The sequence below is a fragment of the Diaporthe batatas genome (assembly GCF_019321695.1).
Source record: "Diaporthe batatas strain CRI 302-4 chromosome Unknown Contig00011, whole genome shotgun sequence".
Lineage (NCBI taxonomy): Eukaryota > Fungi > Ascomycota > Sordariomycetes > Diaporthales > Diaporthaceae > Diaporthe > Diaporthe batatas.
Window position 1 is genome coordinate 516818 of NW_025408558.1, and position 19887 is coordinate 536704.

At 43.9% G+C, this 19887-nt stretch overlaps 6 protein-coding genes across 6 annotated transcripts; 2 read left to right on the forward strand and 4 right to left on the reverse strand.

Moving 5' to 3' along the window:
- Positions 1-50: 50 nt before the first annotated feature.
- Positions 51-5053, reverse strand: KVR01_008921 (uncharacterized protein). The gene is made up of 2 exons (XM_044785113.1): positions 910-5053; positions 51-830 (listed from the first exon to the last, which is right to left on the reverse strand). Exons 1-2 carry the CDS (start codon positions 4731-4733, stop codon positions 308-310), a joined length of 4347 nt encoding a protein of 1448 aa, XP_044641423.1. The 5' UTR covers positions 4734-5053; the 3' UTR covers positions 51-307.
- Positions 5054-6675: 1622 nt separating this feature from the next.
- KVR01_009292 (uncharacterized protein) lies at positions 6676-9567 on the reverse strand. The gene is made up of 6 exons (XM_044783001.1): positions 8953-9567; positions 8283-8736; positions 8157-8223; positions 7868-8101; positions 7476-7796; positions 6676-7381 (listed from the first exon to the last, which is right to left on the reverse strand). The coding sequence occupies exons 1-6, from the start codon at positions 9284-9286 to the stop codon at positions 7268-7270; spliced, it is 1524 nt and encodes a 507-aa protein (XP_044641794.1). The 5' UTR covers positions 9287-9567; the 3' UTR covers positions 6676-7267.
- Positions 6682-6991, forward strand: KVR01_009158 (uncharacterized protein; the record flags this gene model as incomplete). Its single annotated transcript, XM_044792427.1, has 2 exons — positions 6682-6814; positions 6888-6991. The coding sequence occupies 2 exons, from the start codon at positions 6682-6684 to the stop codon at positions 6989-6991; spliced, it is 237 nt and encodes a 78-aa protein (XP_044641660.1).
- A 4738-nt stretch (positions 9568-14305) lies between the features above and the next one.
- On the reverse strand, positions 14306-15088 carry KVR01_009189 (uncharacterized protein; the record flags this gene model as incomplete). Its single annotated transcript, XM_044789310.1, has 2 exons — positions 14306-14470; positions 14678-15088. 2 exons carry the CDS (start codon positions 15086-15088, stop codon positions 14306-14308), a joined length of 576 nt encoding a protein of 191 aa, XP_044641691.1.
- Positions 15089-17479: 2391 nt separating this feature from the next.
- Positions 17480-18173, forward strand: KVR01_008965 (uncharacterized protein; the record flags this gene model as incomplete). Its single annotated transcript, XM_044782710.1, has 3 exons — positions 17480-17549; positions 17618-17969; positions 18044-18173. The coding sequence occupies 3 exons, from the start codon at positions 17480-17482 to the stop codon at positions 18171-18173; spliced, it is 552 nt and encodes a 183-aa protein (XP_044641467.1).
- Positions 18174-18221: 48 nt separating this feature from the next.
- Positions 18222-19455, reverse strand: KVR01_009543 (uncharacterized protein). The gene has a single exon (XM_044783601.1). It carries the CDS (start codon positions 19250-19252, stop codon positions 18536-18538), a length of 717 nt encoding a protein of 238 aa, XP_044642045.1. The 5' UTR covers positions 19253-19455; the 3' UTR covers positions 18222-18535.
- Positions 19456-19887: the final 432 nt, after the last annotated feature.

Consider the following 19887-nt stretch of genomic DNA (forward strand, 5'->3'; position numbering starts at 1 on the left):
AAAATTCTAAAGTTACGCGCTGTCAGCCGACGACCCCTAACCCTGCCAACGTCAAGCTCGAAACACTACTGCCAGTGCCATGGTGATTATCACCGTACCCAGCACACCTTATTTCTGACAACCCCTGCTGTCCTCGTCTTCCAAAGATCAGACTGCAATGCGCATTAATATCCTATATATGCCTGTCGCCTATAAATACTGGCAACATTTGAATATACAAACAAGATCTAGCATGCAAAACTAAATGACCACACCTTCTCCTTGCTCCTTGGGTATCATGAATGCCAAAACATGCAAGCCTCCCTCATTACGCACGACGCTCTTCAAGTTCCTCATCCACGACAAATTCGCTCACCTCAAGCTCCAGCACATCTTCGTTGGCGTCGAGAGCTCTGTCGTCACTGTCCTCGTCCTGCAGTATGCCCCTCAGCCTCTGCCTGACCAGTGGGTCCTTCTCCATCTCCTGCCATAGGCCAAGGTTCCAGTCCTCCAAGTTGCCCTCCATCCAGTCTTCCTTGCCGGCTTTCTTCCAGCTCTTGAGCCTCTTCCACCATCCTCGGCCCCACCGCCACAGGCCCATGATAGTCAGCGTCCGCTTCGCCATCTTAAAGCCGAGCTCCGCCACGAACAGGACGATCAGCACGAGTAAAAGGGTCATCCACCATCCTGGGTCTTTGCCAAATGTGCTAAAGAAGCCACCGCGGACGTTATAAGGCGACGGCTGAAGCGCATACACTCCAGCAAGGAAGGCTTGCCAGAGCCACCAACCGGCGACGGTAATCAAGAAGGAGCCGAGGACGAGGGAGGATTTGAAATGCGTCTCGATGATTCTGCCAGAGGTCAGTCATCTGGCCGCTATTCATCCATTGCGCAAGACGGCGATGGTATAGGGCGGGCAGTAGTACTCACAGCAACTTCCAATTCGTCCACACGATGCAAACCGTGAACACCAGGTCACCCAATGCAAACAGCCCCTGATCCCTGAAGCCCCCGGCCTGGCCGAAGTAGCCATAGCCCGCCCAGCAACCATAGAATGTAAGAATACCCTCGACAGCAGCACCGACCATCCAACCGAGGTACCGCGACAGATTGAGTGCTTCCCCCCGCTGGCCGTACACGTAGAGTTCCGGAACAGCAAGCAGGGTCTCCTGGGTCAAGTCCTGCTCCCAAATACCAGGCGCGATCGTAGCCAGACTGGTGAAGAGCACATTGAGCACCGTCAGGCTCCAGCTCTCATATAGCGACGTCCCAGTGAACCCAGTGTACCGCGTGAAGATCTCCTGGGGCATGTAGAAGAACATTTCCTTCCAGAACGTCCACAGCACAAATTTTGCCGTCCGCACGTAGTTCCACCTTCCGTGGACGAGAAGGAGGCGTTGCAGGAAGCGGAACTGGGCGATGGAGTAGTCTGCTACCCGGGCAGCCTGGAGACCTTCATGGCCCGAGATACCGATGCCCACGTGGGCCTCAGAAATCATCGCAAGATCATTTGCACCGTCTCCGATAGCGAGGGTCAGAGACGGCGATGTGACAGGGCGTTTCGACGAGATGGTCTTGCGTGTTGCTCGCACAATAAACGCCTTTTGAGCCGGAGAGGCTCGGCAGCAAATGACACTGTCGATGTGTGGGATCAGGGCAAAAAGAAGATCTTTCAGCCTTGTGTTGCTCGGGTCGGCTGGTGTTTCGATACAGCCCAACGTCTGGCCGTCTATCACCACCACGGTATGATGGCGTGTTGTGGCCGTGGGAAAATCGCTAGCAATGCCAAGGTCCTCCATTATCTCCCTCATCTGTGCCTCAAGATCACCTTGTGCTGCATCCAATATGTAGACCTCGGACTCTGGCAGACATATGCGTGCGGAATGTGCAATGTTGATGGCAGTCTCGCGTTTGTCACCAGTCAACATCCATATCTTGATATTCGCCCGCCGAAGCTTGTCGATCGTCTCGGGAACTCCCCTTTGGAGCTTGTCTTCGATGGCAGATGCGCCGACGAGGTCCAAGTTCTGCTCAATAAGATCACCTGCCTCTTCGATGCGGGTCTGTCTGTCGACCAGGCTTGTCTCCGCCGCGTGGAACACTTCTTTCCAGGCCTTGTAGTCCTCTTCGGCGATGTACTTGTGGGCGTAGAGGAGAGTCCGCAGGCCCTCGGCTGCGAAGTCATCAAGAAGCTTGAAAGATCGCGTGAAGACTGTCGCTTCGTCGCCCAGTGATGGATCGTCCAGGAAGGCGAACCTGTCTTGTTGGCGACCAGCGGCGGACCCGGAACGGAGCGCCAAGGAAGATGAGACGTCCAAAGACACGCCCCTGTTGAGGGACGGACGAGAACGGTCGGTCGAGCTTCGGTACACATTGCTGATCTCGAAGGACTTGCTCCTGCCGTATAATGGCGGACGTAGGCTGGATGAGCCTGTGTTGGGCTGTCGGTTGACGCCGATACTCCGTCGAATGGTCAAGCTCGGGCGACCACCGAAAGAATTACGTGGCTCTTGTTGTAGGCTCTTCCTCTGCAGCGCGCGCTCCACTTCTGCACTTTGTCGAACCTCTTTTGCTTTTTGCAAAGCAACCTGGGCAGTCTTCAAACGTGGGAGAATCATCGAGTCAGCGCCTTTGGTAACCAGCCAAATCCTGCCATCAGGGCACCTGAGAACAATAGACATTCGCTTCCTCTTGCTGCTGAACTCGATCACATCGAGTATCTCGTATACCCGCGTGGTCTCTGAGCCGCCGCTGGACACCTTCAGAGTGATCTGCTGGGAGGAACGCTGCACGACCGTGTAGCCAAGTTGCTGAGCTGCTTGGACAAGCGCCAGCTCATCGGGGGATGAGGCTTGGAACTCGATCCCGTCTTCCCTGAACTCAGGGAGACAGGTGTGGCAAAGAGCCATCGCAAGTAGATACTGCGTGGCTTTTCTGGCAAACGCAGAGTTCGGCCTAGCGCGAATGAATTCGAGCAGTTCATCTGTTCTGACATCTGGTTGCACCACACCGCGGCGCGCAGACGACTGCCACTGCGATGATGGACGGGGACTGGTTGTCGGGGAGGCATCACCTTCTTCAATCTTGTCTGGCTCCACAACAAGCTGAGCAACACCGGGGCGGGTATTGACAGATTGCGCTTGCAGGGACTTCCTGCCTTGGCCATCACCCGCAATGGGACCGACAGATTGCTCCTCACGGAGATCCGTCTCATGCACATGCAACCAAGCCGTACCGGCGATTGTCATTTTCCTGAACTTCATCACGTTCTCGGTCAAGGTACCGGTCTTGTCGGAAAAGATGTACCCAACCTGGCCCAAATTCTCCAGGATTGTGTTTGTATTGCATCTTGCTGGGGTATCCGACGCAGCATCGTACATGCCCATATCGCCGTTGAGCATCAGCATCTGTCCAATTTTGACCAGCTCGAGACTCACGTACAGCGCCAGGGGGATGACATTATTGAACATGATAGCGTATCCAATGATTATCTCCTGGGCCGCGACCTGCTGTCCATTGACGTACCAGGCGGATCGCTCAGTGCTCCGTTGCCACAGCAGATAGCCGATGGAACAGCCCATGGTCAAGCAGATGACGTAGAACACCAAGCTGAGGACGACGCGGTTGTAGACGGCCTCGAGTGCAGGCTTTTTAGCCTTGGGGTGCCGATTGGCATTCATCCGTATCTTGGATTCCTCGCCTGTGTTGATGACCAGACCAAGTGCACATTGTGTATTTCGAAGAACGCTCCCGCGGTAGACCACCTCATTCAGGGTGAGGGGTACCGTCTTGCCGTTGACCTCGGCCCTACCATTGAAGTTGTAGAGGTCGGCGTTAGGGTCCTCAACGATAAGTGTGGCGTTGCATTCCAGTATGCCTTGGATTGTCTCGCACCCTTCAAACTCAGGCAATACCTGTCTGCTCTTGAGGTTTGTCTCACCGTCCAATGCCATGGTCTCAACATATGCCAGTCCATTCTCGCCATCAGCGTGAAGAAGTACAATGTCAGCGGGGACCTCGTCATCTCGGGAGAGTCTGATGACGTCGCCAACCCTGAGCTGACCCCACGCGGTCTTGGTCCATTGAAAGCCACCGACGGCTTGTGAAGCGCGAGGAATGGGAGGGTCGGGCTGCTTGTTAGCCCAGTTGAGCCAAGAGGTTGTCGTTGCCCAAGCCCGCCAACCCCCGTGGGCGCGGGCTATCGACTGCTCGTCTGCACTTCGCAGGGCAGTAGCGGGTTGCGCATTCTCAAGATTGTCGAGGCGGTGCCTTTTGTAGTCATCGTATCCCTCCTTGGCGATGGTGAGGAGCACGAAAAAGAGGAGGGGCAAGATGGTGGTGACGTTTCCGGTGGTGCTTATCCCAGGGATGGTCTGAGGGATGCCCACACAGAGGAAGTAGAAGTTGCCCAGGCGGCTGAACTGGAAGAAGAGCTGCTTGGGGAAGAAGTTGAAGATGCTGTAGCGGGACGTGCGGATTACATTCGAGATGAATGCATGGCCGTGGCGCTCGTCTACCAGCTGGGCCGACCGGCTCGGATCAAGTGGGATGACGCGGCCATCTGTGGACGGGGCGGCCCGGGCTTTCTGGCGGAGAAGGGTGTCGAAGACGAGGCTGTGGTAGTGGCGGGAGAAAAAGTGCTTTGCTCGCCGCGTGGGCGACAAGCGCGGCCGGGGCGGACGTGCGTCTGGCGGCTGCTCCTTGTCGCTGGTGCTGGGAGCGTCAGGTGCGCCAGCGCCATCGACGACTACCATGGCGCGTTTGAGACGGCGGCGTGGGTCCTAGTCATGTCTCCAGCCCTCAACTGGACGTGACAGATTGGTGGTGGTGTTGTGGTCGTTGTCGTGCAGCACGTCAGACCTGGCCAGTGCTGGCTCTAGGTATCCGTACTGTAATATCCAACGAGAGATTTCTCACCGCAGGCCGAGCAGTCCGAGTCTGGCCCGTGGGCAATCTCCGCTTCCCTGGCTCGCCTGACCCCCACGTCGGACTTGGCCAAAAGACGGATCAAAACGAGTGGCAGCAAGATGATTGCCTGCTGGGGAGGAAAGGGGGAGGGGTGGGTCTGGGGTGAGTGAGCGAGGGAGTGAGAGAGAGAGAGATGAAGTCAGTCAGTCAGTCAGTCAGTCAGTCAGTCGTCATGCAGACAGACACAACGGCCAAGGGCCTGCATGAGGCAAAGTCCAATCATTATCTCCAAGAGGCCCCACATGCCCGGTCCTGCCCCTGCCATTTCCTCCCCCTTGGCCTTGCTTAGCATTGGGATACCCTAACCCTAACAATGTCACCCGATAACAAAAAGGTGCCACCGACATCCAAACGCCCAAGAAGAATATCCAAGCATGCCCAGGTGGCTTTCTTCTGGGAGGTCCTGGGCCACCCATATATACGTTGCGGAACGGAGAAAGTCAGCTTGTGCTCACTTTGCCGCGGCAGAAAACATTCTGCACTGCGTACTTGTCTTTACTCCGCTCTCTCCCTACCCGTACTTAAGTACCCAGGTACCGGCACATTCCAACAACATTTGACGTGTGCCAGCTCTCAATGTTAGTTATTAAAGTCTGCTTGCCAGTCCGCACGGCGTAAACGAGAACAGCCACAACCGACTGGGCATGATCTTGTAATTTTGGTCTATACCTTTATCGGCTTTTCAGATTTTACTTGCACATAACGATTTGTTGGAAACCAATGATTTCTGATGATGGAAAAGAAGGAGGATATCGGGGTCCTTTGTTTGCACATTACATATGTACATATGTGGTTTATTTACTGTCGCCTAAAACCCCATGGTATCTTCACCAGAAGCATCACAAAATGCGCCAGGCCACTGGGCAAATAGTACCAAGACTCCCAAGGTCTATTTTAAGCCAGGCGCGGGCAATCCCGATGTTCATGCACACTATCTCATTTGCTTGCACGATTCATCGGATGAAAGGACTGGCCTCCCTCAGCGATATAGACCCACAGCAACTCCATCAGTACTCCACCAACCGGCTCTGGACTTGAAGTAATGGGTTTAACCACCATGCGCACGAGTAATCCATTTCCCAGTATATCTGTTCCATGCAACAGGTTGTAACAGTTCTGAGAATCAATGAGCTTCCAGTGCAACGAGAAAAAGGCAAGAAATTTCCCCATTTTTGAACAAAATCAAACTAGTACCCAGGTATCAGGATCAATTCAGGGCGCAGAACTCACCAACTCACACTTCAGGTGTAGTCAGTACTGCCGTGTCCTCCAAGTCTGCCATGCCACATTCAGCTGCGTGGCTACATGTGTATTGAACAACGCCCCATCGCGGTTTCATTTCCTTTAAGCTTCGTGATCAATTGCGACTGCACGTCCCATTGCCCTAAAGTGCATTTGAGTCAGTGAATCATTCCTAGACTTTGTCCCGATTGGAAGAAGCGGCCAGGAGTGGATACGTGTGTGTGTGGAGATCGAGGCATTCTACATACCGTACCGGGACGAACAGCCAAGACACGCGTACTGGGCGTCAGGATACCGGGGCAATTCATTTACACCAGCCCTGGAGGTCAAGACATGACTGAAGCTCGCATCCGAAGCAATACTTAAGGTCACTGGTCGCCGCCAACATCTGACGTTTCACCCAAGATCTATTGATCTAATCCGCCTCTCTTTAAACTACAACTTCTAAAGTTATAATAATACTGCACAGCTACACGATAACCATCAATCGAAATGCGTTCTTTCATCACCCTGTCCATTCTCACTCTCGCGGCCACTGCCTTCGCCAAGAGGGGATGCGCACCGGACCCCAACAATCCTGGTTCTGGGTGGTACAGGGTTGTCGAAGGTGACAGTCTGAATGCCAGTGAGTGATACAGAGATCTATTGATGATGCTCCCTCGTCCCTGAAGTATTCATGACTGACGTGAATGCTACAGTCGCCGCAGACTTTGGATCTAATGCCGACAGCCTCGCCGCTGCCAGTAACATCGCCGACAAGAATTTCATCGTTCCTGGTCAGATTATCACTGTTCCTTGCTGATCGTCGTAGGAGGTTGCACTCAGTCGACAGGGGATACATTCTGTGTCGAACACACAGAGGACAGCTTAAAGCGATGTGGCAATAATGTACAGAGAAAATATACCCTCCTTACATGCTTGAGTATATATGAGAAGTAAAGGAACCTTGAGCCTTGCTGCAAATTACTTTGTAGAGATCATCAGATAGGTCCGCTCTGCCTTATCATCCAGTGCAACAGAATCAAAGACAATCTAAGGAGTGAGAAGGCGGCCGACTCTATCCAGCGATAATCCTTGCCTATGCTGTCTCGGAAACTTTAATCCACATGTTGTCCTCGACAAAGACATTGTAACATTTCGAATTCCAAGGTTTCTCTGGGTATGCGATCATGAAATCGAAGTGTCGGAACAACTATCAATTGAAGCTCAAGTCAGCGATCAAATCAGCTCAGAAGCTAGAGGCGAGGCTCAATCCATGGCTAGAAGTCAACTGATACACCACTCACCTCGAAGAAAGTCTTGAACAGCTCCATGTACGCGATGGGTTTACCAGCACACATCCATCTGCCGGAACCAAACATCATTTCGACCTGGCGCTCCATCTCGGTCTGCTTCTCTTCCGATGCCTCGAGCCATCGCTCGGGCCGGAATAGATGCGCATCAGAGCCAAAGAGCTCCACGGACCGGAGCATGGCAGGAACGTTCATGGCGACGAGGGTGCCGCCAGGTATAAACTTTCCTTGTACCACCTCTCCCTGGGGTGGCACCACCTTTGCGAAGGTCCCGGTTGCGCCTGGCCGCATGCGCATGCCCTCATACACCACGGCCTGTTGCATCTCGGTCAGAGGCTTCCGGTATTCCTGTTGAACTCCAACAAACATGGGAAGGAGGAGCTCACTCTTAGGTATGGTATCTCCCTTGCCGTGTCGTAAGAAATCGGCTCGGCGACGTTGCCACTCTTGATTGCTTCTCTGACGGCTTCCTTCAATTTGAAGTATACTGGAGGACTTGATATCAAACAGAGGATTGTGATCCGCATCACCGATGCAGTGGTCTCAGAGCCGGCGATCAGAGCCTGCATTCCTTCAGCCTCGCTCTCTTGAGGAGTAAGTCCATGGTGTATCCATGACCCCTGTGGCAGTCTCGTCAGTTCGAAGCAGACGCTCGAGAACTTGCCAACTACTCACAAGCATGTCGTTCCGTAGCTGAGTCTCTGGCTTGGCGTACCGCTGGTGGACGATCCTCACCACACCTCTGCAAAATCAGACAGACCATCAGTACTTGTCAGCATGTATGGCCTGCTGCATACTTACGACATGAGCTTTCCCATCCCACCCTTGTCTGTGATGTTGGGCCCAAAGAACCTGAGCCACATTTTCGAGTAGAAAAGGCTGCGAAGGAATGGTGTTTCGTTCACGAGGGAGATCATGGCCCAGTGTTCTTTGAGTTGGGTCAGGAATCCGGTGACGTCGGAGTCGGTCCTCAGGTGTCCGAATTCCTCTCCAAAGGCGGCCCGAGTGATAATATCCATTGTCAGGAAAGATGAAAAGTCGGAGAAGTCAAGTAGCGGCGGGCTGGGTTGGTCGCGCTTCGGAATATACCTTGTTCGCAATGTGTTGAGCATTACCAAGATCTGCTCGTCGATGTTTGGTTCGATCAGATCGACCTCGCGCCCGGTGATGTTGTAGGCGGTGGAGATTTGCGCCTTCCGTTTATCATGGCTAGCACAGTCTGCGAAGTTGAAGACGCTGTCCACGTACGGTTGCCCTGGAGTAGACACACTGTCAATCACTCTATAAGAGCCGCGATCGGAACATAGACTGGCCAGTGTTTGACTTCGTGGCTGCCTCGGGAGTTATTCAACCCCCTCGGCCAATCACCTCCTTTCTCCGGAATACAACTACTGTTTGGGCTATAACGGTGTCCAAGACTTCTTGTGAGGAGTCTCCATGTTTCAGAATGAATGAACGAGGTTTATCTTACATTTGAATGCAACATACCACTGACTTCTTGTGTAAGCTCCTCTTACGGCCCCAGTCTTTCGCAAGAAGTCGGCATCAGACGTAAGGATCTGGTTTGGTCCGATCCTAACGAGAGGCCCATATCTCCTCCCAGCTTCTTCAAATGCTTCGCTCAATCTTGTACTGGTTGCGGCTCGAATTATCCATATGTTTGACAACGACGCAAGCCACGGCCCCGGAATGTGGCGCAATCGGTACCAAGAAGCCACGGACGAGATCAGAATCCCAAAGAATATGGACGTGCCGAGGGCCAGAAGGGATCGGGACGCTAATTTCCCAAGATCGATGTGATCCATCGTCGGCTGTCTATCTTGTTCGGCGAAGACAAGATGTTCGAGCCCTCAAGTGCTGTGCGGGAATGACAAGCGTTGTTTTAATCTGTTGACTGCTGCAACTTTTGCACCGCAAAGTTTCGCTCGATCTAAATGTGAACACAGGGGAATGAGGAACTTGACAGATTTTCATACCATATAAGAACGTCGAACCACATTGTTATGCCACCAAGTGGTGTTATTCCTTGCATCCTCATACAAACGTACAATCGACGTGGTGGTGTGTTGTCCGGATGCAATGTTACCCAACGCTGCTCAACCATATTAATCAGACCCTACGAAATGGGTATTTTTCTTGGTGATCATCTTGACTTTTTCGACAAGTCGCCCAAAAGGCAAGGCGAACATCAGTGACCCCGCTTTAATCTGACAAAACATGCATCTCATGGTCATTTGATGCACTGAGGGTAGTACACGGCGCTTGCTCCTGTTAGGAATCAAAGTGCCGGTTTCACCAGCCAAGAAATTTAAATTCCATATAGACAGCTATCTAGGAAAAACAAAGTTGCGCCCCCCCCCCCAATTAAATACCCTCTATTTCTTAGTTAAACTAAAACTTTATTAGTAAGGTAAAAAATCCAACATTCTTACTAAAACACCCTTATTAACCTTATTAATATTAATAATAAATTATTTTTATTATTTAATTAAATAAAAATAATATTATATTAATTTTATATAATTAATTTAAACTTAACTTATAAAAATATATATAATTTATTTATTTTAATATAAAGTAATATTAATTTAATTAATTTTATAAATAATATTATTAAATTAATTTATTAAACTTAAACTATTTAATATTTATTATATAAAATTTATTTAAAAGTTAAATTATATAATTTATTAATAAAATATTATATTATTTAAATAATTATATATTTAAAAACTAATTATTAAAGTAATTAAAGCTTAATAAATTATTTAAAAGTATTTATAAATACTTTTAAAAATTACCTAAAATAAGGCTATTATAGTAAATTAAGTAGTTTAAAGAGTATAAAAATATTATTTAAGTTAATAATAAAAAAGTATATTTAATAATAGGAAAAGAAGGGTTTAGAAGGTATTAATAATAAGAATTTCTTTATTATTAGAATAAAATTTTAATAGATAATAATAATAATAATATTAAGTACTTTAAAAGTTACTTAATTAATTTTTAATATAGATATATTTAAATAGATTAACTTTAATTTTATTTATTAAAATTTATAGCTTAAAAGTTATTAATATTTTTATTATATAATTTAAGAGATAAAATATTATATTAAGAGAGAAGGATTAGAGTTAAGGATTTAAAGCTTTTATTAAATTATATTAATTTATTTAAAAATTTAGTTAAAAAAGTATAAAAATTATTTAAATATAATTATTAAGTTAAGAAATATTTTTATTAAAGTTAGTTAGTTTATAAGTTAAAAGTTTTTAACTTTATAATTAAAAATTATAAAAAAGATATTAGTGAAAGAATTAAAGTATTTAATTATAATAATATTATAAATATATTTTTAAATTTTAAGGACCCTTTTTTAATTTTTATATAATTATAGAGTTATATTATTAATATAAGAGTTATAAATATTTATATTATAAAGTAATTATTTAATTAAATATATATTAATTAAGATTTTTAGTTATTATTAGTTATTTAGTAAATAGTTATTTTAAAAATAATTTATTAATAGTTAAATAAGTAATAAATATAAATATATTTAATAAAAATTTAAACTTTAAGACTTTTAATTTATATTAATAACTATTAAATAAAAGGTTAAAATAAAGGTAGAAATGAACTTTATATAAAAAATATAAATAATTAATAAGAATATAATTATTTTTTAAGTAAGTATTATAGAGTTAATTATTATTATTAAAATAAAAGGATTTCTATAATAATAGTATTTTATTAGATGGAATAATATATATATTAGTTTATTTAATAGAAATTTAAAGAATTAGTTTAATATAATTATAATAAATAATATTATAATTAAGTATTTATTAAAAGTTTTTTTAATTATTAAATAATTTAAATAAAGCTTAATAAAAAGAGTTTAATAATAATAGAGTTAGTTTTATTTTTTTAGAAAAAATAATAAAAATAAAATAAAGGAAAGTAATATTAATATAATTATTAACTTATTATTTAATATTAATTTATTTAAGGTTAAATATAGTTAAATAGCTTTAATAAAGCTATTATTATTATTACTATTACTAGTTTTTTATAAATTTAATAAACTTTTAACTTTATTACTATTAGTAATAATAATAATAATAGTACTTATAAGTTTATTATAGAGGTAAAGCTATTAATTATTTTTATTATTATTATTATAAATAAAAAAAAATAAAATAGTTTTATATTAAAAGTTTATTATAGAAGTATTTTAAAAATATTTTAGAAATTTATTAAAAAGGTTTAATTTAAGTAACTTATAAAAGTTATAAAATATAAAGGGCTTAACCTTTATAGGCTTTATAAAAAAATATTTAGTTTAATAAGTATAGTTTAAAGGTTATTTTATTAATTAAAATATTAATTAAGTTATATTTAAAGAGGAAAAAGATTTTATTAGTTTTTAATAATAATAATAATAAAAGGATTTATTATTATAATAAAATTATTAAATAATTACTTAATAAACTATTAAATAAATATTAAAAATATATATTTTATAAAACCTATAAGGGTTATTTAATTAATTAATTAGTTTTATTTAATATTAAGCTTTATAACTAAGTTAGTTATTTAATAAAAGAGTTAAGAGTTTATTAAAGTAGCTTTTTATATTTAATAAGATAAAGGAGTTATATAATAAGTTTTAAAGAACTTTTAAGTAAGGAAAATAGTAATTAAGTATATAGAAAGATATAATTAGTAATAAAAGTAGTTAAAAAGAAAAATTAATTATTTTAAGTAAATAAAATAAATTAAATATTTAGTATTAAGTAATTAATTAATTAAATAGATTTATTTATAATTAATTTATTTATTTTAATTTTAACTATTAATTTAATTATTTAATTTATAAATAATACTTTTTATTTATATAATTATATTTAATTAAAATTTTATTAATTTTAATTTTTATAATTTTAATTAATACTATTATATTTACTTTATTTTATACTTTTTCTAATATTTATATATAATAGAAATATTTTTAAATAATTTTAATTTTAAATTTAACCTTTTAAATATAAAAATAAAAATTAAGTAAAATTTTATTTAAATTATAATTTAATAATTTATATTAATATTAATAATATAAATAGTACTTTAAGTTATTAAAATATATTTTAATAAAATTAAAATTAAGAAAGTATAAAAATAAATATTTATATTTTATATTTTTATATTTATTATTTTAATTATCTTTATATTATAATATTATAAAGTATTATTTATTATAAAATTAACTTTAGATTTAAATATAAGTTTATTTTTAGTAAAATACTTTTATTAATTATTATAAAAGTATTTTTATTATATAACTTTTATATATTATAATAGTAAGTAAGTTATTAAATATAATTATAGGAAAGATATAAAATAAGCTTTTATTTAAGAAAACTTTTAATTTATAAAGTATATTTAATAGGTATTTAATTTATCCTTTTATACTATTTTATTTATTAAAATTAAATTTATTAATAAAAATAAAAATTTTATTATATAGTTTAATTAATATATTTATTAAAGGTAATAATTATAAAGTTTTTATTATATTAATAAATTAATATATATATTTATTTATTACTTTATATATAAGCTTTAAGGGTATTATTTATTATCTTTATAATAATATTAATTTAAAACTATTTAATAAAAAGTATTATATTTTATTAAGGTATAAATTTAATTTATTAAATAAAAATTTTTAACTTTTAATTTATATAATTTATATATTAATTAAGCTTTATAAACTTATTATAAAAAGTAAATTAATAAATTTTTAAAGCTTATTATTTTAATTTAATTATATTTAATAGTAATAATAATAATATATTTAAAGTAATTATATAGATAATAATAACCTTTTAATAATAACTTTAAATTATTTTATAATAATATTAGAATTTAATTTATAACTACTTATTAAATAATAATAGGTTAGAATATAAATAAAACTTTAATTATTAAAATTTAAATAGTAATAGGTAATAGCTAGTTATTATTAAAACCTCTTTTTTATTAATTAAGGAATATTAATAGACTAATAAAGGTATTCTATTAAGAAATATTAGATTTATTACCCTATTAGTAAAGTTTTAGTTTAACTAAAAAATAGAGGGTATTTAACTAGGGGGGGGTGCAACTTCGTTTTTCCCAGACAAAGGCTGTCAGATTACTTCTAGCGGTAGATAATAACGATGATGTGCAACAAGCTAAGGGAAGAATTCCTGTCACACTCCGTGTCAGCTCAGAACGTAAGCGAACGATCTCTCATTGGCAGTGAAGATTGAACCAAGTCTGTCTGCACGATAGCCGACCAAAAATTATCTTCCAATCTGATCGGCATTTCCTGCCTCACGTGTGCTTTCTAAAACCTGAGCACTAGGTTTCTGTTTGAACTCAGCGGTATGCTTCTCTTCTCCCACTCTACCCAGAAGTCCTCAATTCCTTCCAACTTGACCGTCCTAAGCAAGTCTCATAATCCCAGAATGTTAGATGTAAAGCAAGCCCCAAGAATACCTTTAGAAATGCAACAGCAGCGCTATCGCGTTCATCGGCTCCGGGTATCTTCTGCTAAAAGAAAGCACACCGAATGAGGTGCCTGTCCTGAGTCTTGAATCGCCTCTGAAGCGGAAACGGACGCAAATACTGCAGATCCGTCTGCTTCGTCAGGATTGCTGTCGGCAAATGCTTGCCCAGACTACTCTAGCCATCGTATTATTATCCCGAGGTCATCTGGCGGAGATTGTTGTTGGAGTGAGGTCTTAAACGGTGGCAAAGGAGTTGCGGAGAGGAATCTAGTCGTTGCTGCCGCTGATTCCCTGGAGGAAGACGGCATCAGGCGTGGGGCAGAGGGTTGTCTTGGCCTCATTGGGCAAATCTCGAATGGTATGGTGAATCGGTAGCACGAGATCTCTGTAGATTCTGTATTCGGCAAAGAGATGGTCAACTCCGTTGATGTACTGTAGCGCCGCAGGTCAGTTCTCATATCATGGACAATGGGGGACCGTCCACTCATCGTTCAAGAACGGTTTACCTGCTCGCAAAGCGTCTCTGGAAATGAATATCTCTCTTTTGGTAAGGGAGGACGCAAAAAGGGATGCAATAGAGCAAACAAGGACAAGGAGTAGGCACTCTTCAACACAGACACGGTTCTAGGAGGTACTCACACGAATGACCTGATCGACGCGTCGCGCAACTTTGCAAGCATTGTTGCGGCAGCTGGCTGAGCAGTCCAGGCGAGCTCTGAGGATAGCGAAGAACAGCTGCATGATGAGATCAGTGGAGCAGTTCGACGCCCAGTGCACTCTTGCCTTGATCAAGCGGAACACTTCGACCAAATTATCGCCGCCAGACTCCCAATCCTTGAGGTTGCGGCACTCGAAGAGCAGCTTCAGAAGCGCCTCTTCCACTGCGTCTTTGTCACGAATTCCATGTTTGTAGAGCTCCCAACGGAGGTGGTACTCGCTGCGAACGGTACGAAGGATACGGAAGCGGTCGTAAGCCATTCCTTGATGGTCAAAGAGCTGAAGCAAAGGCTTGGTATGGCGACGAATGTCTGCATTAGATAGGAAAGACATTTAATCCAGCTTGGTGTGGATGATCATGGGTGTGCTGGTCTTTTGGTTGATATCAGATCTGTTCGTGGGGGCTAAGGATGCTTGTTATGGTCTTTGATGGCGGTACTGGCTTGCAGGTGCTTCTTCATGCTCATTTAAATGTTGCTGGTAACACTGGCCCAGTTGAATCTGGCAGGAATGCAGTCAAAAAGCGAGATTGTCTTGAGGTAGGTCAGAGGGGTGGATAACTTGGGACCTGAAAAAGTTTGTAGGCTACCAGGCCAGGAAGATTGGGATAGGGGAAGGAAGAGTCAGGTCGAAGATTAACAAGGCCTTTGCAGTGTTCACATAGAGGAGTCAAGTTAATTGGGTGAAGCAAGCCGAGTGGAGGAACTCGTTCTCATAGTACATTCACTTGTCCTTCTGGGCAGAGGAACGGCAACCTCTTCTTGAGGAAACTTCAAGTTCCGTAGCGGGGCTCATTGCCCCAAGATGGCTCTCAGGTATCAGACATTGTATGTGCACCCCCGCTTTTCAGCGTGTTAGAATCGAAGTAGTGGGACTGGGGGCAAACTGAAAATGGTGTGTGGCTCCTGGCCACAACTGAAAGCAGAGCAAGGGCTTATTCCAGTGTGGAAATTCAGAGTGTCCAGTTCTGGAAAGCACCAAGCTGTCACAGGACACAATGTTACAATGAGATGACCTGGGTCTCGACTGCCAAAGACATGAGTGGGACAAGGCTAGTCCTCACTCATGCTGCTTGTGTAAATCACACCCACATTCCTGCGAAGGCCAAACAACGAATACTACTATTCTTGTGCCTGGATGCTAAACATCATCAAATACTCATAGCAGATCTGCATGTCTCGACAGGAGTGGTGAAAGAGAAACGGGGCAAGACTTCGATGGCATTGCCAAGAGGCCTTGAAAATACATCATCATCTTTATATAGTTCATCATGCCCTGAGTCTTCTAATCAATTCTGGTTCATTATTTAGGGACATATGTGAATTTGGTCTTCCATGGTCAATTTAACTGGGACCTTGTCACAGAGCAACTCCCAGAGATGGAAACATTGCAGCATGAACTGGAACGACTACCCACCCTGGGCAGTCCCCATGTGCAGACTGTCTAGTTGTATTTAGTGTTCTCTTTGCTGCCTTGATCCAGCTTGCTTGACTCCATGGTAATTTTGATTAACTTAGATGAGAGGCAAGCTTGAACTGGTCAAATGTGACGGTACAGCTTTGAAGGCTGCTAGGAATAAATCAGGCAGGTTGGTTATTACGCTCTTTTAACCAAGCAGTCCTTTGCTTTCGTAACAGTGGGAATACTGCAGCATCAAGCAACCAGAATCCCAACAGCAAGTATATCTGCTCTTTGAATTATCTATCATGAGAAGCTTGAACTCAAATATGCCTCACACAATTTGATTCTTATCAGCCCATTCAACATGTTCTGCCAGCTCAATTTGTCCGAAACATGTGTTATAGGTTTCACTTCAACATATCGGACAGCAGTGATCGCCAATAAGACCTTACTGAAAAAGCCTTGGTTCCAGAATTATGGGGACAGCGGATGTTTTGGCAAGAGGAAAATCCATCTCTGCACTTGGAACCGTGAAGGAGCCCATTCCGTGTGCCAATTTGTGCCTGTAGTAGTCTTCGAAAATGGCTTGGCTGGCTTGCCCAAGTTTCTCGAAGCATTCACCGGGGCGTTCCATCATCTGGTGATTAGGAGAAAGTGCTTGGTAATGCTTGACAGATTTCTTTGAGCGTGGAATACCTAGGACGGTGATCGGATGCAATCTGGGGGACGTCCGTCGTGGATACTCGAACCCGTGGACTTTGACACGAAACAGACGATATCAGACGATTCGGTCCCGCGACACACCAGCCACACATTTGGGCCCTCTCTCGGTTGTCCGAAGGTGTGAGACTTCCAATTCGAGTAATAAAACGTCGTATTTCATGGGTATCACGTATCGATTTCTCAATTAGTGACCTGATACTGGCTTCAAGTTCACAGCCCACACCCACTGGGCGGGCTCGGTGCGCTGTAGAGAGGTATGCGGCTGAAGCAAGGCCTGTTCCGGTAATCCCGACAGGCATTCTTGGTAGAATCGAGGTTGGATCAAATTCAGCTGAGGAACTTATTTTTAATGTCCTCTGATGCATGCAAACCCCAGCAACAGGTAATACAACTTGCCCGAGTTGTACCTCACCATGCGAGCCTCTGTCAACTGGTGGTTGCCCAAACTTTAATCAGCAAGCCTGAGTACATATGTAAGTTTGTATAAGTGTGTGGGTTGCGCCCTCAGGCCATTCTTCCCGGCGAGCAGTACTATGCCAACAATCAGCTCACCGGAGTGCCTATTAATTCGTTAGAAGTAAGCCAGCCTTCCAAGCAGTCATGTTGGCATACAGCTTCCTCAGCCTTGCGGTCTTGGCCGCTCAGTCTGCAGCTTCCATATTACCAAGACGTAAGCAATGTTTCCAGCATCACCAGCCTACATCGTGGTGATCACCTCTTTGCTGACCTGCCTCACAGAAGCGCCAACGCAGCCCAAACTCATCCCCATCGCCGTCGGGTCTATGAGCGTCAACACCTCCCTTATATTCACACCGAATGACGTGAAGGCGAATCCCGGCGACGTCTTACAGTTCCAATTCTTCCTTACGAACCATACCGTCACGCAGGCGGCTGGGCCGGCGAGCCCCTGCTCCCCGTTGCAGGACACGGTCCCTGGAGCACTACATTCGGGATTCATCCCGGGAGCGATGCTCAATGGGTCCGATACGGTTGGAGCTTTCGATGTAATGGTGCAAAACACGGAGCCTATGTATTTGTATTGCGCTCAAGGACCTCACTGTCAGCTCGGACAGGTCATGGTAGTCAACGGGTGAGTAATGGAAAACAACTTTATCCACATTGCCATTGTGAAAAGACTATGAACTGACATCTTCTTTCTACCAGGAAACCCGGTGATCTCGATGCTTACAAAACAGCCGCGAAGACAGCGGCGGTCAGCACCCCGGGGAAGGAGGTTGCGGGCGGCTCAGTCGGGCGGGTCCCAATGGCCAATGCTATTGTCCCGCCTGCTTAGGGACCTAGGTAGACGGCATTTGATCACATTGGAAGGGCAGGTCCCGGACGGTGTAACAGTTGTACATATGCGGATGCAGTACATACTTAGGTATGTGTGTCTATGCACAAGGCAGAAATACTAGCCCTGGAGGATACCAAGATCCACTCATCCTGCCGGAACAGGTCACGGCATTTTATCATATTGTCTTTCATGTAGTTATCTATGACCAGAGCGATGCACACAAGTGCGTCTGACGCTGATACATGGAAATATAACCACGAGGCAAATGAGATGAGTGGCCAACAACTCTGTACCCTCTGGTGGAAAACCTCGCCAAAGAAGTTATATAAGCCTGAGCTGAGGAAAATATGCAAGCCCATTCATTTGCCGGCATACCCAAGATCGTTCTTAGCACCATCGTGGCCGTACTGCCTCTCGGCCTTCCTCTTTCTCGATGCTTCCAACAAAGCCAGCACCGTCTGCGCAAGCTGCACAATGAAGAAGGGGATCAGATTATACTGCCAGCCCCTAGCGATCCTGTACACCCGCTGGATGTCATTCCTGTCGGTGTGGCTCGCGAGGTCCAGCTTCAGCAGCGCGTCGAACCAATTCTGCGGCGTCCAAGTTTCTGGCGAGTAGGCCTCGCCGTTCAGCCCTCTTGCCACCCCGAGATCGATCCTCTGACCGTCATGGGCATTAGCTACGGCAAAGGTGAACGCTAGAGCTCCCAGCGTCAACAAGAGCGCAGGGACGTTGAGCCCAAGCCACAGTCTGTACCAGCCCCGGCTGAAGATGCCAGCGAAGGATTTGGCGTGGTATGCCGGGCGGTCGCGTAGCCAGAGGGCGAGAAATCCGCAGCAGCCGATGATGATGAAGGCCGTTCCCGAGGCACCGTTACTGGTATGGCCCTGGTCGACGATGAGGTTTGCGGGCTCGCCTGAGATGGGGTATGTCGAGTCACCAGATACAACGTCGAATGTGCCCTTGGCACGTTGTGAGAGGAAGCCGACAGTGGCGGAGATGAGGGAGAGCTCGATTATGGAGACAACCATTAGGAGGCCGACGGAGACCTTGAGGCATATGGAGTTCAAGGTCATGGTGACGTTGGGTGGATTAATTGACCAGTGCTAAGGGTGTAGAGTATAGAGCAGCGGAGAGGTCCTCGAAGCACAATTACCGGGCCTCTTCTGAGGGAGAGACGTGAATCTGGAACCCATAACCAGAAAAAAACAAGCATTGCCGGAGCGACGGCAAACGCCTTTATAAGCCTAGTAAATCATGGCTCACATCGGGCAATGCAAGAGGCTGATCCAGAAATAGCCAACAGTCAGAAAGGCAAGCAGGGAGAGGTCAGAGGACCCAACGCAAGGTAGTAGCGCTGACGGGAAGTGGTGCACCACGACACACCCGCGCTGCTGCTGCTGCTGCTGCGCCGCAGGGAGCTGGATCTTAGTCTACAAAGTAGCCCGGCTGCTACTCAGCTCACGATGTCACCAAGCATTTCAAGTGCCGGGGTTGCTCATGGTGGAGGGTGACGCGCCCGCAGAGGTAAGGTTGTTGGGCAGCCAACCACTTGTGGAGATTTCGATCATTTCCTGGCCTCATATTTTTGTCCAATGCAGGAAGCCGTCCTGGTCTGTTGGTGATATGTGGACCTCTTTCTGGAGGCGGAAGTACGGCGCAGCGGAGGCAGGAATCACATGTGTGGAAATCACTTCCCTTTTTCTCTCGA

Coding starts and splice junctions, on each gene's coding strand:
- KVR01_008921 (XM_044785113.1), bottom strand. CDS start 4,733: ATGGTAGTCGTCGATGGCGCTGGCGCACCTGACGCTCCCAGCACCAGC. Junction 831..909: donor TGGACGAATTGGAAGTTGCT/GTGAGTACTACT, acceptor GACCTCTGGCAG/AATCATCGAGACGCATTTCA.
- KVR01_009292 (XM_044783001.1), bottom strand. CDS start 9,286: ATGGATCACATCGATCTTGGGAAATTAGCGTCCCGATCCCTTCTGGCC. Junction 8,102..8,156: donor AGCTACGGAACGACATGCTT/GTGAGTAGTTGG, acceptor AGACTGCCACAG/GGGTCATGGATACACCATGG. Junction 7,797..7,867: donor GGGAGATACCATACCTAAGA/GTGAGCTCCTCC, acceptor GAGATGCAACAG/GCCGTGGTGTATGAGGGCAT.
- KVR01_009543 (XM_044783601.1), bottom strand. CDS start 19,252: ATGACCTTGAACTCCATATGCCTCAAGGTCTCCGTCGGCCTCCTAATG.